This window comes from Syngnathoides biaculeatus, chromosome 20, assembly GCF_019802595.1.
Source record: "Syngnathoides biaculeatus isolate LvHL_M chromosome 20, ASM1980259v1, whole genome shotgun sequence".
Taxonomy (NCBI): domain Eukaryota; kingdom Metazoa; phylum Chordata; class Actinopteri; order Syngnathiformes; family Syngnathidae; genus Syngnathoides; species Syngnathoides biaculeatus.
In genome coordinates, this window is record NC_084659.1 from 7,860,324 (window position 1) to 7,877,498 (window position 17,175).

Here is a 17,175-nt window from a genome sequence, read left to right on the forward strand (position 1 = left end):
GTTACCCAAGCGTGAATTTAACTTTCAAAGCATATGTAAGCCAGAAGCAAAAAAAGGTTGCAAAAGAGGACATGTTCACTGCAATCAAAGCTATAGCATGAATAGCTGTCGCTAACATTTATAGTACATCAGAAATGCGAAGACACTCTACTACTTGCTATCGTAGCCATGAAAGGAAGGTGTACTCACAGTATCGCCATACTGGGCGCCAGATGTTGTTCTTTCTTCCCCAGGTGGACTCATGGATTTCGGGTCAGACAAGGATCTGTGCATGGGCTTTAGTCCCCTTGGACTTCCCGGATCTGGGCTTCCCCTGAGCTTCTGAGGGCTTTTGTCACCCAGCGATTTATCATAAGATACAAATTCAAGTGATTTGCTTGGGGAAATGCAGGGCGATAAGGGGGAATAGAGCACGTTGGGAGACTTCAGGGGTGCTTGGAGCGCGGAGGACTCGGCTTTGAGGTTGGGAGATAGGCCGATCTCCAAGGGCGTGGGGCGTTTCTTTGGCGAGGTTCTTTCAGAGTCTGACAGCTCCATTCTCGTATCCATCCTGATGTTTCCGTCTGCATCCGTTTGTATCGAAATCTCCGTGTGCGCTTGTAGAGACATGTCCGCCTGCCCTCCTCTGTCCCCTCTTGAGGTCCGTGGCCGACTCTGTCGGCTTCTCTGAGCCTCCCACTCCTCTTGATCTTCGTCATCCGTCTGCACGCAACTGTCAACGCTCTTTTTGACGCTTTTCTTTTTCCTCCCAGCTGTGTAGGCTTTGTTCACAGTCTCGTCCTCTTCGTCCGTTTGGCAACCACTGTCTGTGATCTTTCGTGACAGCACGGTGCCGTCGGGACCCAAGACAATCGCTTCTTGGATGCCGTTGCCGAGCATCTCCCCGCCTGGATACAGCTGACGAAGCTTTTGCTCTTCGAGTTGCATGCGGAGTTGCTCTTGGAGTCTTTGAATTTGTTCAAGCTGCTCCTGTTGCTGAGCGTAGGTTTCCTTTTGCATCATCAGGTGCGCTTGCCTTTCCTCTTCCTGCTGGGTCAGGATTTGCTGCTTCATGACCTGAAGCTCCTCCAGTTCCTTCTGCACCAGCATCTGCTCTTGCTCGCGAAAACGTTGAATCTCCTGACGCTCCCATTCCAGCTCCTCAGCGAGGCGCTGCTGCTTGAGTTTTTCCATTTCGAGCCTCTCTCGCTCGGCGTGGTACTGGCCATCCCCGGGGAGCATAGGTGAGGAAAGAGCCTCCAGAGATGCGGCTATCGCCTCGAGGGATTCATCCGTGTAGTCGAGAGACAAAGAGGTGGTCGCTGTGGTGACAGCATTTCCGGAAGCCTCCTCTTTGGACATTTCGAGGTTGAGCGGTACGTCGCCTTGGTCATCTGCGGTCGTAATCGAGACAGTAGACAGGAAGCTGTGGGATCGTGTCAGTGGCAAATTCTGAATGTCCGACAGCGACGGCATTGTGTCACTGGTGTGCATACTCGATTGACTGTTGTATGATGTACAAAAGATGGATCCCGGCTGGGTTGTTATAGCGTACGTAGATGGAATTGGTGCAGCGACGGAAGAATACACCACCCCGTTAGATGACCGCAGTACACTATTTGTACCAAAGAGAGTGCCAACACCATTTGTCACTCTGGCTTGGGAATAAGGAGGGATTGTCATTCCCACGTACGCCCCTTTCTTGGAGTAATCGACTGCTTCACCTGATTAGAGGGGGAAAAAAAAACAATAAGTTGAGCTCATATAATAGAGTCAAAAAAAGTAAATGAACTGTGCCATTCCTTACCAAAATCATAAAGTGATGGAAAAAAAGACAAAAAAAAAAAAGAGTTCCAAAGTAGACATAAAACATGCAGGCACAACAACAAAAAATAAAAATAAAAAAATACGACAAAAGGGGAAAAAAAAGTTCCATGCAAAAAAAAGAAGCAAAAATGTAAAAAACAAGCCACGTTAGCCATGGATGAGGGGCAGCAGTTCAAAAGGACATTTGAGAGACAGGTCTGCAACGTCACTGCACTGACCTGCATCTGTCATCTTTGCAGAGGAAAGATCGACAGCACCATCTGTTGTGCCACTGAAATTGTAGCTGTTCTTACTCTTGTAAAAAAACAGGCCGGCTTCTGCCAGGTTGGTGTCCGACATCGATGGTTTGATTCCGCCAAACCCCCTCATGCCATACGACGAGCGGTCGTACTGGTAATGGTCGTCGCGATATCCGAAACGGTCTTCGGGTAGAGGGGTGGTGGGCTGCTGTGAGGTGCAGCTTCCCGCAAACGGGAGCTTGTAGACGACGTCACAGCACACGGCTCTTTTCCCTGCAGTCAGATCCACCGGCTTGCTGTCGTCCTCTGTGATGACGGCTGTGACAACCTCTGTCGAAATGGCGTCCACGGATACCAAGGTATTGAATGGTTTTGTCGTGCTCAGGTCAACTGCTCCTGCCACAGATGTGGTGCTTGTTGTTAGTCCGTTAGCGACGCAACCAGCGACACAACAGGCTGCCATTGTTACGGGCGCTGCTTGGAATGCTCCACCCCCTGTACTTGAACCAACTGTGAGATTAATGGGGACCTCACCAGAGTGAGTAGGGTACTGAGAGTCCACTGACCGGTACACAATTTGAGAGACCGGTTCAAATGCTCTATTTTTTGTTAACTGGAGGGGGACTGAAGATGTTTGAGAGGTTTCTGAACTGTCACAACTCTGGATTGTAGCAGAACATGTCACAATGGTGATGCTGTCAGTCACTATCGAAACAGTCGAGGATTCAGAACTCAAGTTGACGACAGGTGACTGCACGGCGCTACTCTGGCGACTGACATCAGCTGCAAAAGACTGTCGTCCGGAGTCCAGGCCAGCAGAGAGATCCACACCATTCATGTCTGACCCTGCATCGGCCTTTGTAGTCCTCAGATCTACCACCTCACAAGGCAGGACCACCTGTCCATTCTGTACAGGCAATTGAGTCTTCGGTTTCTCCAATGAGATGGGTATCCCAGTTGCCCGCGGAACTGGCACAGGCGGGGGTCCCCGTTCATGTACGACAGAGACTGTGGTTCTTTGGACCTCTGTGGTAACTACTTGAGAGATTAAATTTGGCGTGATCACGGGAGGCTGTGCCGAGGCTGATACCGCCTCGATAATGTGACAAGAACTTGACACGTGTTTTTCTGGCCCACATATCTCCTGATTTTCAATGGATTCTGTCACTCGGGTGTAAGCCAGAGGCACTCGAGTTGTACGAGACGGTGTTGAGTGTTGATATGAATGTTGAGCCTGTGTTTGTTGATAATTTGGGGTCTGAGCTTGGTGGGCAGTAGATGCTGGGTCAGTGTCAGTGGGGGCTTGAGTTGAAATACTGTCCACTGGCGAGCTCGGCTGAGAAGGGAGCGTGATAACTACGTAAGTATCACGCAGGTTTCTTGCATATCTAGGAGAAGAAGGAGACTTTGGCGAGGGCTGAAAGTGCTTGCTATCAGATGAAGGGCTAAGATTCAAAGCTATCTCAGTGGCTCCTGTGGGAAGCACCGTGGGTCTTGGTGGATGCGAGCCATGAGCAGGAGAGGATGGCTGTGAGCAAGGTTTTGGAGCAATTGGTGGTTTGACACCATGTCTGTGGCCTTCTCCGATGCTAGCAAGAACAACAGGCTTTGGAGGAACAGGAGGCGGAACATGAGGTCTGTATGTGGGAGTTATCGATTGTTTAGAAAGAGAAGTTGTGGTTACTGTTTCTGGCCTGACTGGCGTCGTTGAAGCCTGAGGTGGGAGCGGAACTGGAGGTTTCCTGGGAAAGACTGTCGGTTTTTGCGGAGTAGGGGGAGGCGGTGTTGGCTCAATGGGTGCATCTGCTTTTTCCTGAGAGTTAGCCCTACGCAGGACATTTGGCTTAGGGGGGATAGGTGGAGCGGTTGAAACAATGCTCGGAGTGCCATGTGCATACTGTGGGACAGTAGGCAAGACAGTAAAGTTTGCAGTTACAGGAGCACCTGTCGTTGAAATTGCACTTGATAGGTCGACAACGTCAGACTGGGATGCTGTGATAGGTGTGTGGGGTTGCTGGTCTAATGTGTATGATGGATGAGATGAAGTCTCCACAGCTGACGTCTCTGATTTGTCGACTTCATCCTCCTTTTTAATGATACACTCGTCCTCGGAGGAAATCTCTCCTGATGAACACTCGGTTACTTTTAGGTCTGGAATAGGGTAGAGAGCCCTTTTAGATGAAGTGAGTTCCACTGCTTGGTCTTGCTGAGTCGGACTTGTTCCAGGAGTCAAGACCTTTTTCATGAGCTGGTTGTAAGCACTTTCAGCATCCAACAATGGCTTCCCATCTTTTCCCAGAGTGACTGTGGTGACTTTGGAAAGGGTGTTCTTAGCGGGTTGCAACACAATTTCTGGGTTTGTACTTTCATTTTTTGCCTGCATGTTTTGATATTCCTGTTCTAACTTCATAAATTCCTTCCTCTTCTTGATCATGTCCTCATAAACTTCATCTGGTGACCTTAGTTTCTTGGGCAGCGCAGGAACGCTGATCTTTTCGATCTCTCCCACATCATCTGTCGAATTATCCATAACCGATGCAAAAGCATAATCTTCAATAAGCATACCTCCATAAAGAACCTCCTTTCCTGGAAAGTCAACATTCTCAACTGTGGGAGACTTCGCCTTCAGTATTATCTCCTCATAAGCTTCATCAGCAGATCGGAGAGGTTTTCTCTGCGATTTATCAGTGTTTCTATCTTCTGTTGGAGAGTGCAGAGATGCAGACGTGGGCAATTGATACGTTTTCTGCACGGCTGCAATCTTTGCAGCGTGGATTTCATACCCTTCGGGATCTGAATCGACGCTTGGGGAGAAATCAGAGCATGAGGATCGCCTGATCTCTTCCATCTCCGCCTCCTGCCTCAGTTCTTCTGTCGGTGAGGCGTCTTCGATAGGTGAAAGGTTGCTAGGGGGAGTCATCGAACGGTCACGTCTCCGCTGGCCTCGGACCTCTTCTTTGTCCCGCTTTGCTTTTTTACCAGCGCCTCGCTGCTTTTCCTGTTCCCTGAGTAACTCCTCTTCTTCCCGCAACTCTTCCTCCTCAGAGGAATCTTCAATAGTCGGGAGCATTTGTCCAGTTTGTCTATGTTTGGCTTTCCTGTGCTGCTTGCTCTCACTTGAACGAACATGGCTGGGACCACTGCTGTCACTGTCTTCATCAAGCGAGGACAGAGATGTTGGGGATGTTCCGGGTGTAAAGCTAGATGCATGTAAACTGGATGAACCCTCACCTTTAGAACGATCATCTGGTGAGTCTGTCAGACTTTCCATCTCAGGTTCTACATCGACCGGAGTTACACAGATGGTGCTGCTGGCTGTATTCAGCTCTATGGTTTGAAATTTGCGAACAGCAGTACCGTTTTGAGGATCCTCTTTTTCTTTGAGTTCTGGTGGATCCACTTTGATGATTTGAGTGATCTCTAGAGAGTTTTGTAGCTCTTTATCTTCTTCTTCTTCATTGGGACTGATTGAGTTCTTCTTGGATAGCCGCTTGCCTTTTCCTGATGCGGTACTCACTACAGGTTCTGTTTTTTTGTCTTCCATACGTTTCCTCTCATCTTGTCTGATCTTTTGCCGAATTAGGTTTCCCTCATCGGACGGCGAGGCGTCCTCGTTCTCGCTCATTTCTATGATCTGTTTGCGGATGAACTCCTCATCATCTCCCGACATGGGGCTCTCTTTTCCGAAGCTTTCGCTGCTATCATCCAGTGAATCAATTCTGACATCTAGCGGAACCAGAAGCTTTTTCTTTGCGTTACTTTTGCTCACATCTCTGTCATCGTCCGAGGAGGGCGTTTCGGGAGAAAGGGGCAGCACCTCTAGTTTACGTCTGGCCGTCAGTGGGTCCGTTTGTTTCTCTTCGTTGCCTTTCGTTTGCGCCTCAAGAATAGGCAGGACTGTGCTTTCCAGCTTGGCCAGGTCAGAGGGGCTGGTAGGACTGCTTTCCTTGGTGACACTTTCTCTGTTCCCAGGCTCTTCTAGAGTCTCCGACTTTTTCACCTGTTGGATTTAATTAGGGTATTAATGGGATAAAAAAAAAAAAGTAGAACTTCAACATATATCTTGTATTTAGTGTTATTTTTTTTTTTTTTTTTACAGTATACCACTACCTCACAGAACAACTAGTCTTTCTACGAGTAATTAACACTGTGGTCACCTCAGGTATGATATCTTCATCATACTGCTCGCCCTGATGCTTAGATGGGGCCTTCTGTTTTTGCATCAGATCAGCGTCTTCTTTCGTGCCTGTGTTTTGCTCACAAACTAAAGAGCCTGGGATTTGGGGTTCTGCTACGGGTGCTGAAGCTACTAATCTAAAAGGGTCGGCATTTTCAACATCCGATTGCGTGTCCTTTTGTGATGTGCTTTTACTCCCTTCATCAAACTCAGCAGAGCCATCTTTGCCACCGACTATGCTGACTTCCGATACAGAAATAGATTCCTCGACGTTGCCCGAGTTGGGTAACGAGTCAACGCAGTCTCCCTCACTGATGGAATCGATTTCCCCAGTCAATTTGTCAAGCGGGTTCTCGTGACTACCACATAATTGACAACAGGATTCTGTGTCATCAGGGGTGACAAAATCCTCAAGTTTGTCATTGCTGACTTGTGTCTGACTCTGGAAAGGTTCTTTGGTTTGGACCTTTTTTCGCTCGTCAGAATCTGGAACCAGCATTTTGTCAACATCTTTTTGTTTAGACAGATTCTCTGGAAGTGGCTCCTCTTCCTTTTTTGACAGCTCTGTTGACTTCTCCGGGAAGGAGACTGTTTGAACACAGCTCGTGTGAACAGGAGGCGTCTTATCATTTGTTCTGGGTCTGCCACTTTAAGGGTGACTACACTATGACCAGCACTGACTGTTTTTTCTGGATTCTCCAATTCTCTTTTATCTGTTGCACAAATGTTGTCCATTTCGGCAGAAGAATGTACGGAAACTAGACCCGTCTCACTTTTAGGTTTCTGCTCTTTTGCCTCCTGAGCTTCCTGTCGTTCATTGGGATTTATTGTGTCTGATTTCACCTCGGAAATTATATTTTCATGAACCGTTCCTTCTTCAAATCCTGCGCTATCACACTTCATCTCAACAACCGTGTCCTTTTCAATAGTTTTTTCTTTGACAATTGTCACTGCAAAAATGTCGTTCGTTTTTTCGAGCTTAGCTAATTTTTCTTTACTACCTTGCACAGATATTTCCTGATTCGATGAGTCTTCTCCAGATGTGTCTTTCGGAAAAGACTCGAGTTCTGCCTCACCGCTAGTTTCTAATTCTTTATCGACAAGTTTGCGTTCCGATAAATCAGCCTGCCGTTTCTGCTCACAAGCTGAGTCAGGTTGATTACAGACTAATGTGCCAGACACTTCTACGCATTTTGACTGTATTTCATTGTGCATCTTGTCATGTTTCGAGCCCTCAATTTCAGATAATGGTGGTACATTTTTAATTACTTCGACAGAGGGAGGAGGAGCATCCTCTTTGATTGTAAGCACTTCTGCTGTTGATTCAATTGTTACAATCCCAGCCTCACTTTTCGGACTGACACCTTCAGCTCGAGTTTTTGGAGTATTATCCGTGTTCAAAGTGCTGTCCACCACATCTGTTAAATTCTGAGCTGGCGCCCCGGTTGAATCAACTAGTTCACTCTCTAATTCTTTCGTTACACGGGATTCTACTTCTGAAACCAATTCAGGAATGATTTCCTGTGTGACCAAAGCAGGTTCGGGCTCTATTGAATTAATTTTGCTCTCTGATAAGAGGGCTGAACTCTCAGTAACAGCGTGATTAGTGCCTTTTTCTATCTCGGTGGGCATCTCATCAAAACATGTATTAGGCAGCTGAACCTCAGGGAGGTTCGCCACGACTTCTTCACAAGGCATTGACGTTGCCTCGGTTGGTTGCCTGACAATATCACCCGGTGCTTGATTCTCATCTCGAGGCGGCACTGTCACCAGGTTTGTACTATCTGAGCTGCTTCGCTGCAGCTGCTCACTTGCTGCGATTTCCGGCACTGTTTCGACAAGACTGTCTTGCTGCAGCTCTTGGATTTCAGCAACATTGGCAACAGAACTCTCAGAGCTCTCTTGAGAATGAACAACCGGCTCAGACACGAACACGGCTGTCGGGAATTGGTCTGAAGCACCAGCAGGATATGGTTCATTCTGGTTGTGTGATGTTGGTGTAGGTGTTGCTGCTACCTTGGCTTGGGGAACGGGTGGGGTTTGATCTGCTGCTGCTGCTGCTTCTAATACAGTGGGTTTGCTATCTACAGCAGCAGGGGTGGGGGTGGAAGGGGGAGCGGGAGCTGGAGTTGGTGTTGGCTTTTTCAGGGAAGCCATTTCATCTTGCTGACTGGCTCTTTTCGTCTGGCAGTTGAGGCAAACCCATTCTTTCTGCAATGAAAATGGACAAAAATGAAATGTTAGTTGAGAGCTCTCCACAGTAAAACACGAGTCCGTTTTAGAGCAGCGTTGTGACATGTCTGAAAGCATATCAGACCCAAGCCACTTGACATCTTCCTGACTTTTACGCAAAGCTGCATGTGACTCTGATGCTATCTTCGTCCAACACCTGAGCAAATTGATCAAATCTGAGCCGTTCTGCAGCTTTCTCTTGACACTGGGGCGAGAATGAATCAGACGGAAAGTCACTATCTTTCAACCTACAAGGACATTTTCCCAGCATCCCACATGAACGGCTATTGACCACAACACCCACTGGAGTTCGTGACGACAGCAATGACACATCCAGAGCTCCGATAAGAAGCGTTACAAGACATTCGATTTTCCCGGATCTGCATCAGGTCGGGCAGAGTTCTATGCCGTCTGAAATAAAACAAAAGTACGGTGAAGGTCGATTCAGCTTGTTGATTAAGACGCGAAATCCAGTGTGGGTTTTACCTGTCTAAATTTAGACAGAGGCTGGCACCAAGACAGAGGCAAGACGGGGATCTCGGGGAGGATGTGATTGAAGAGAAAGAAAGTGGAAATGAAATGAATGAAAGGAAATGAAAAGACATCTCGTGATCATTAACAGATGGAACGGAGGCGAAAGGACAACCTTTGAGCGCCTCCACACACTCGAGATTATGATGTTAATTTGCAAATCGATGGCCTTTCGTTTTAGAACCACGAGGGCTAAGAGGGAACATAACATTTTACAGCATCAACGTGAAGTAACTTGCGCCTCAACACCGCCAGTGCAATTTTTATTTTGTCCTTCCTGCAGCATCTCAGCACTCAATCTAGCTAAAGTCAGTGCCTGAATTATTTGTCAGCGGGAAAACCGCATGGGCCAAAAAAGATCTTAATGTTGATAAAGGAAGCAAATTTATGGATAAGGCATGCAGTTAATGTAATTCCTATGTGATTAATGCGTACGTTGTGTAAAAGGAGTGCGTTTAAAAACGCTGTAAGTGGCAAGTTATTAGCCCTGAATAAAGGTTGATCATGAGGATCTAATGGTGTTTAGACTCCACGTGACGTGGCCCTCTCAGATATTTCTCCCATTTCCGCCTGAGCGGATGTCGCAGCCTGCGCCGCCCAAAGGTGCCATCGACGTGACTCACAGGCTTTTTTGACTCACGAGTCAGATGGTTTGCTGAGCACACTGCTGAAGAAAAGCAAAAATGCAGCTGCCCTCAATATCCTTCCTGGCACCCTGCAAGCCCCCTTAACATCTCCACTCCTCCACGCCACTTAAGCGTCCAATCTCTGATCAATGATCACAGATCTCGTGCCTCTCCACCCTCCAATTTCAAAATTTAGTCAGAATTCACGCAGAAAAAAGGGAGCGGAGGTAAAATAATTCCTTACATTGTGTGGATTATTTACAGTGTTCCGACTCTCCTTAAGAAATATGTAATATATTCACATTATGGTAACAATTGCACACCAGGACTTCTGCTTTGCGATGAGGTCTGAGGCGAGCCGAGGGCAAAATAAAAAATTGGAACCCCCCCCCCCCCCCCCCCAAAAAAAAAAAAACCAAAAAAAAACACCTTCTGAGTCAACATCCAGTACCGGAGTCCAACAGAATGGCAGAAATTGCGTAGCCTGCCCGAGCCTCCTGAAGAAGAAGGCCCCAGTGGTTATGTCTGCTTTGAATAATAATAATAATAATAATTTTAAAGTTACAGTATGTTGTCATTCCATTTTAAACAGCTAAAGCCCTGGACCCTGAAAAGTGAATCTGGCCCTGAGCAAACATGTAAACATTTAATGGTTCAAGGAGTTTTATCATACCATTGCTCCGGTGATATGCCATGAAATACAATAACTGAGATCTCCAATTAGCCCAATAAATCCCGAGAACTATTTCTTAATCCCGCACATCCCTTTTACCGGTAGCTACGGGAAGAGATTTTTCAATCCAATAGGAACATTAGACAAGAGCAATTTCTGTGTTTGCCAAAGCACCGTTTTATTTCTCACCAACGCAATTTTTTTTTTTTTTTTTTCCCCCACGACGGATGGCGCGCCAGACAGTCCCCGTCCGTGCAACAAACTTACTGCTTCCAATCTGGGAGCTCTGCCATCGCGGCGAAGTGCAATTCGAGGAGGGCCAAGCGAGCGGGCGGCGCGGTCAGGATGTAAACACCGCAAACGTGAGCAGTGCCAAAATTTGTCACTACCCTTCTGTTTCACCTGCACCAAAAGGTTCTCGCCGCTAAATACATTTCGTAGATCAATAACCTCACATGCGCACGTTAGCGCAAGGGCCACTCCAGGAGAACGCGGGCATGTTTGGCCATTTTGTCTGGCTGACCCGCGATCGCGTCGACTTGAACGCTTTTGTGGCCGCCGGCTATTTTTACACGCTTTTGGGCCTCCGGGACACGTGACGAGAGCGCCGGGAGGCAGAGCGTGAGGCGGGTGAGGGAGGGTTTGAGGAAGGTGACAGAACGCAGGATAACCTTAAAGATGGGAAGGTAGAATCAAACCGGGAAATAAAAAAAATGGGGAAATGGAGGACGGTGCTTTTCCCTTGTTCCACAACTGCTATTGATGGGGATTAGGCGCACCTGACTAGAGGATCAAGCCTCCATAGGAATAACAGGATTCCTGTTGGCCTTCAAATCCTTTTAGGAAAGCGGGATTAAGCCTACAGCTGCCCACGTGGCACCCCTCCATTGTTCAACCCCCACCCCATCAGTTAAGACGCCGAGCGCTTCTCAGGTGCATTCGTAGTCTGCGTGTATTTTATGTATTAGAACAAGCGCGGCTTCACCTCTTTTGTGACTCATCCCGAGCGGGAACGTGGCGGCCTAGATAGAGTTACGCCTTCATCCGGCGTAATTACTTTCCCCTCCGCCGCCACCGCGCTCAGCTGACTGGTCGCGGCGCTCGGCTCCTCGTTACATTTGCAATTAAAAGAGTGGCGCTAAACTTGAATGGGAACTCAACGTCCTTCTGAGAATTTATGCTGACTCAGGTCGAAAACGCGGACACCTCCATGCTTTGTAGTTCCATCAAGCTAACGGAGGAGAGCGAACGAGCGGGGTGATTTCCTGCGAGGGCGGAGGCGCGTTGGCTGCGGGAGGTCATTCCCAACTTAGCTACGCTCGCTCCAGATGAAAGCTCTCAGGAATACGCAGAAGATTACGAACGCACTGTCGAAATCTCCGGGTAGCAAAGTCGCAAGCGCGTCAATTGTTGACAAACGAAAAAAGGGCTTCAAAATTAGTGTCTCATATTCAGGTCTCAAGACAAGAGTTTCACTCCGGGATTTGCGTTTTGAGCCAGCGTAACTCTTTGAAAATATGATTTGGAGCCTGCTTTTGGGGTTTCAAGTCAGGGTTAGTGTTGCAACTTTAGTTAAGCCTGCATATTGTTTCCAATAAAGGTCAAATGAGGGTTTCAAAGTATGGTTTTAAGGCAGGGTTGGGTTCAGATTTCCAAATAATGATTTGTTTTTTCACCTATAAGACAAAGCTGAGATGAAGATGAATTTTCTTGAAATACATTTCACAGTTTAGCATAAGCTGACCAACATTAGACTGCTTTAAACAACCAATACGCAAAAGGTGAAGAAGACTACCCAAGCGGCCATTTGTGTGCGTTTTCATCTCTTCCAACAAGGAGCATTGCTATGCGGCAAACAGCCAACGTCAGTTTGTTTTTTTTTTTGGATCGCATGCTACCGAACCCACTCCCTTTTTGGCCTGCGATTCCTCCCCATACTGACGCTCTCCCACGGTATTCCATCTGGTCTTAGCGAGCCAACGCGGAAGAGAAGCGGGTCAAAAGGCGTTTGGTTCCCGCGTCACCGTCCGCCCAGCTCAACGGCACTTGCGTTTAACCACGCACGCAGACACGGACACATTATTCCGATTCAGGGTCGGGTGTCACGCGAGATGATCGTTCAAAAGGGGCTCATTTGTCTCACGGGTTGAGTGTCCAATAAAGTAGAGCGTCGTTCATCAATGCTTGCTCGCTCTGTGTACGAGTCTTTCTTACCTCTCCTAAATTAGGACTGGGGTTGAAGCCGCACAGATTGCACACACTCTTCTTACACTGGGTGCAGAGTCTGTAGTTTGGGGCTTCTGGTGTCCCTACGTTCAGTTCTGCGTTGCACAGAGGACAGTTTTCCTTAGTTTTGGATGCTAAATCCAAGCTAGGTTCTCGCTCAACAGCCTTGATCCTGGGGGATTTCTTCGACTTCACCGTCGGAGTGTCGGGAGCGGAATCTGAATCGGGGGGTGAGCCCGGAGCGGAGAAGGGAGAGTCAGGCGGGGATCCGGGGCCGGAGTCTGCCGGGGAGTCCGGCGGCGACCCCGGCAGAGAATCGGCCGTTTTCCCTTCCTCACCAGTGACGATACTGGTGGCCGAGTTCAAAAGGGACGAGCCGAAGCTGAACATCTGCGAGGCGGCGGCAGGGGGTTTTGCGGCCTCTGATAATCCTCCAAACCCTCCGAACAGCTTCCCGCGACAGACTCCTCCTGCTTCGGAGCCGCATGTGCTTGAGGCTTGGACGAGTCCATCAATCCACCGAAACCGCCAAACAGTTTCCCGGTGACTGACTCAGCAGCTTGCGAGGACGCAGCGGCCGGCTTGGCTGAATCAGTCAAGCCACCAAAACTGATACCTCCCAAACCACCGAAGAAGCTGGACTCCTGCTTGGCTTTAGCCGGCGACTGCTGGGGGCTGGCCTTCTGCTGAATAGGGCGACCGGTCTTGGGATCTATCTTGGGAGAGCCTCCCACAGAGGAGCCTGGGGAAAGCGGACCTGGAGAGGTAGCTCCCGGAGATTTCTGCCTCGGCGTGGTCGGGGGCGTCAAGCCTTGGTCTGTGGTGCTTTGCTGCTTGATGAGCAGTTTGGCAGGCTTTCCGGAAGCCTGTCTCTGTGGCGAGGGTGGGGCCGAACCTTGTTTGGGATTTGCCATGCCCGGGGGGTCCGTGCCCCCCATCGCTCGCTGCATCTGGCAATTCAGACACAGCCATTCTTTACCCTGTGAGTTAGAGAGAGGCTTAGTTAGAAGATACATACTGCATGTCTATGACTGAACAAGAATAACAAAATCTTACTGCTGAGTCTGGGGGACTGAATCCACAGAGGCTGCAGACCTGGTTCTTACACTCAGTGCATTGACGGTAATTTGGCGGGCCCTCAGATCCAGTATTCAACGGGGTGGTCTTACACAGCGGACAGAGCCCCACTGTGGGCTTCGCGGTCCCCTGCTGAGTCTTGGCAGCATCCCCGGTATGAGCCCCGGGCCCTGGATGTCCTTGCTGTTTTGGTCCAGGCTTGCCAGGTTCTTTTGGCTGCGGTTTAGCACCTTGACCGGATGTAACTTGTCCTTGCCTTGGTGACTGCTGTCCAATCGGGCCTTGACCTTGTCTAGGTCCATGCTGCCCCGGTGGTCCTTGACTTTGTCTGGGTCCCTGTTGCCCTGGTGGGCCTTGATGTTGTTTAGGTCCGTGCTGCCCCGGTGGTCCTTGACCTGGTCTAGGTCCTTGTCCTTGTCCTGGCTGCCCCTGTCCTTGCCTAGGAATTTGTTCATGAGGTCCTGGAGCTGATTTAAGTCCTGGCCTTGCTTGTCCTTGCCCGGGTTTGTGCCCCTGCCCAGTAGGGCCTTGTCCCTGCTTTTGGGGGCCCCCTTGTTGTGGTGTCTTTGGACCTGGTCCTTGTTGAGGGCCCTTCCCAGGTGGCTTTCCTCCCTGATTGGAATCAGTCATAGCGGCGTCATCCTCGTCGCCAAACAGCCCAAACTTGGGGATGTTGACAGAGTCCCCCATGGACGATATGGAGGAGGACACAGAAGAGGTCATGGATGACATGGCACTGAGAGGGTTGGCCCCGCTTAGGAAGCTGGAGCCAAACATCCCGGACGACTTGCTGTCTGTCTCTTTAGGCTCCTGCCGGAATCGGGATTCGAAAAGATTGAGGGACGAGGGACTGCGTCCTGCGGCGGGCCTGCCGGGCGGACTCTGGTTGAAGGCGTCGACCGTACGACTCTTACTGAGGCCCGCGGGGCCTCTGGAGCCCCCTGACTGCTGGGATCGCTGCTGGACACCAGATTCCGATGGTCTGGGGAAGAAGACAAAAAGAAAAGTTGGCTCAATAAATAAAAGGGGCATCGGCCAGGGACGCGTAACAATAATATAGGATAATGGCCGTGTCAACACGAATCTGAAGCATGCCATCGCCCCAGGCTTGCGCTAACGAGTGAGTGAACACGGCTGAATGACACCGAGTGTACATCACAGAGATGAAGAGGCGGCTTTTGCTAGCTCGGAGGCGAGAGGTAACCAATTTCCGTGCAGCGCGAGGAGCAAATCGTTCGTCGTATCCATTATGCAACGTATCGGGCCAAGATTAGCGAAGCTGGATTGTTTACCATCCATTGCAATGCACCTTTCAGCACCGTGGACAGGGACCACCAGACGGGCCCTGAGAACTGGACAGAAGTCCGAGAGGGAGGTGACATTAACACTCTGCTTCTATTTTTAGTCATATTAATATTGATGGACCCTATCCATCCCCCATTGGCAGCCAATATACTTTCTTTAATATTTCTCAAATAGAGCCAATTAAAATATCATATAATCAGGGGTTCGGTTTTTAGGGAAGGGTAGGGGGAATATTGACATTTTTTCCGTGGATTTTGTTGGCATTTGCAGCATCCAAGCCCCTCCTACTTTTCAGCCACACACCATTCTTATCCAATCTGGCAAAATTCATTAGCAGATGAGAGTCTATTTGGCAACATTGTCGTGGATTCAAGCGACCATTTTGTATTATCATTTGTGATGTTCAAATAGAAAGAAAGAAAAAATGTTTTTTCCTATTTTTGTCCTTTTTTTTTTTTTTTTTTTACCCAGCAGGCATTTCGACCAATTTGGCAGGATTACTGGAGGTGTGTCTCTTTGATATGACATAAACAATCCGGATTTTATTCTATTCAACGGCCCTGTGCAAGTATTTACGCGTGTCGTGTGCATCCGACATCCGTGCAGGAGAAAAAAAAAAAAAAAAAGCGGCATCGACGCACAGCTCAACGCAGGCTGCCGAATGCATCGTTTCAAATAAAATAATAAAGAGGCGTTTTAATACATTCGCGTGCACGGATGTTGATGAAAAGTGGCTTTAATAATGAGATCACGCCAGGGTGGATTACCACAAAAATGGGCGTCATCTGACGCCTGCTCAGCCACAACACGTTCGTCCACCTGGCTCGTGTGGATATTTTTGTGTACCAAAAAAAAAAAAAAAAAAAAAAAAAAGGCATAATTAGTGATGAGTAGCCCTGCCTTCGTGCAGCCGCGGCACCCCCGGGCTGCCTCCCGTGCGCCCTTGACATCACCGCGGCGAGCTGCTTCCGCTGTTCTTCGCTCAGCTCCGCCAGGTCCACCGGAGCCCCCCCGGGGACCCACACGAAGCCGCCGGCCCCGTCGGGTGCCAGCCCCTCGGGTAGCCCCTGCAGCGGGCCTTCGGGTCCTCCTTCTAGACTCGCCTCGTTCCCCATGATGCGACCCCTCCCGAGTCCGTCTTGGATCGATGCGCCGCCGCGACCCGAGCCCCCGTGGCGCCGCGGCTTTTAGTTCCGAAATGCGCTCCGGAAACGGCCTGCTTGCATCGCACACGGATTTTCTCCGTTTTAAAGGCTATTTTCCCTGCCTTGCCACTGCCGTGCGGTTTCTGATACGTCGCGCATCTCTGCAGCTTGAAACACCAGCTACCATCTCTCCGTGACTGGGGGGTGGGTCGTCCGTTTCACTCCCTTTCCAACCTCCGAAGTCGACATCCGGATGTTATTTCGAAATAAAACATGTGATGTCGCATTCCTGTATATTTTATAGTTACTCTACGGGCTAAATATATACTTTTTTAAATGCAAAACGTAAGTTTATTTTAAAAAGGCATAATGATTACTTTTTAAAGTCGATTGCATTTCGATTGCGATTGTTGACAACAACCACTTCCGTGTTCTTCCTGGAAACATGTCAACTTGACGGTGTGCCCCCCCCCGTGCTGACTGCGCATGCGCGGCATCTGACAGGTGAACTGCATTCTTCAGTGGAGCAAAATGTGTCGTTAAAGGGGAAATAACCCGAGCAAATGCACTAGAACGAGGCCCATTATTGTTTATGGATGTCAAATATTGGACGGCAATGCAAAAAAAAAAAATAGTTTAGGTGCAGTCGGTATAAAGTCTCAAGTGTGTGTGTGCAAAAAACTGATATCACATCATAAGAGCCGCTGAAGTGCAATAAAGCAAAATGTCAAAAGCGACAGCATATCCACAGTAGAGATAATAATAATACACTAGCTGTAGAGAATGACTCACATTATGAATGATAATTCAGCGACTTGGCCTGTTTTTTTTTTTTTTTGGCAATTGAACGTGTCACCGCTCCAGATGATAAAAATATATTTATGCGCGGCACAATCTCGATAAATTCCCAGTCTCCCCTGAAAATGAGATACCTTGAATCACACGGAGACGGGCATTCATAAAACAATGCGGGCGAAATCATATTTCACATCCCGGGAGGATTATAGCACAAAGACAACACAAAGCGTCGGCTCGACTGAGCGTCAAGCGGATATGTTGCGACACGACACGGAAGAAAGATTTGCTGCATGTGTGTGTGAGGATGTGTGTAGCTGCAGGACACACGTGTGTGTGTGTG

At 48.8% G+C, this 17,175-nt stretch overlaps 1 protein-coding gene across 1 annotated transcript in view; it reads right to left on the minus strand.

Moving 5' to 3' along the window:
* LOC133493922 (protein piccolo-like) overlaps nt 1–17,175 on the minus strand; it is a 38,261-nt gene that overhangs the window by 16,099 nt on the left and 4,987 nt on the right. The window contains 6 exon segments of the mRNA XM_061807921.1: nt 190–1,703; nt 2,025–6,045; nt 8,239–8,433; nt 12,499–12,968; nt 12,971–13,490; nt 13,567–14,569. Of these exon segments, the coding sequence (XP_061663905.1) occupies nt 190–1,703; nt 2,025–6,045; nt 8,239–8,433; nt 12,499–12,968; nt 12,971–13,490; nt 13,567–14,364 (7,518 nt within the window). The 5' untranslated portion in view covers nt 14,365–14,569.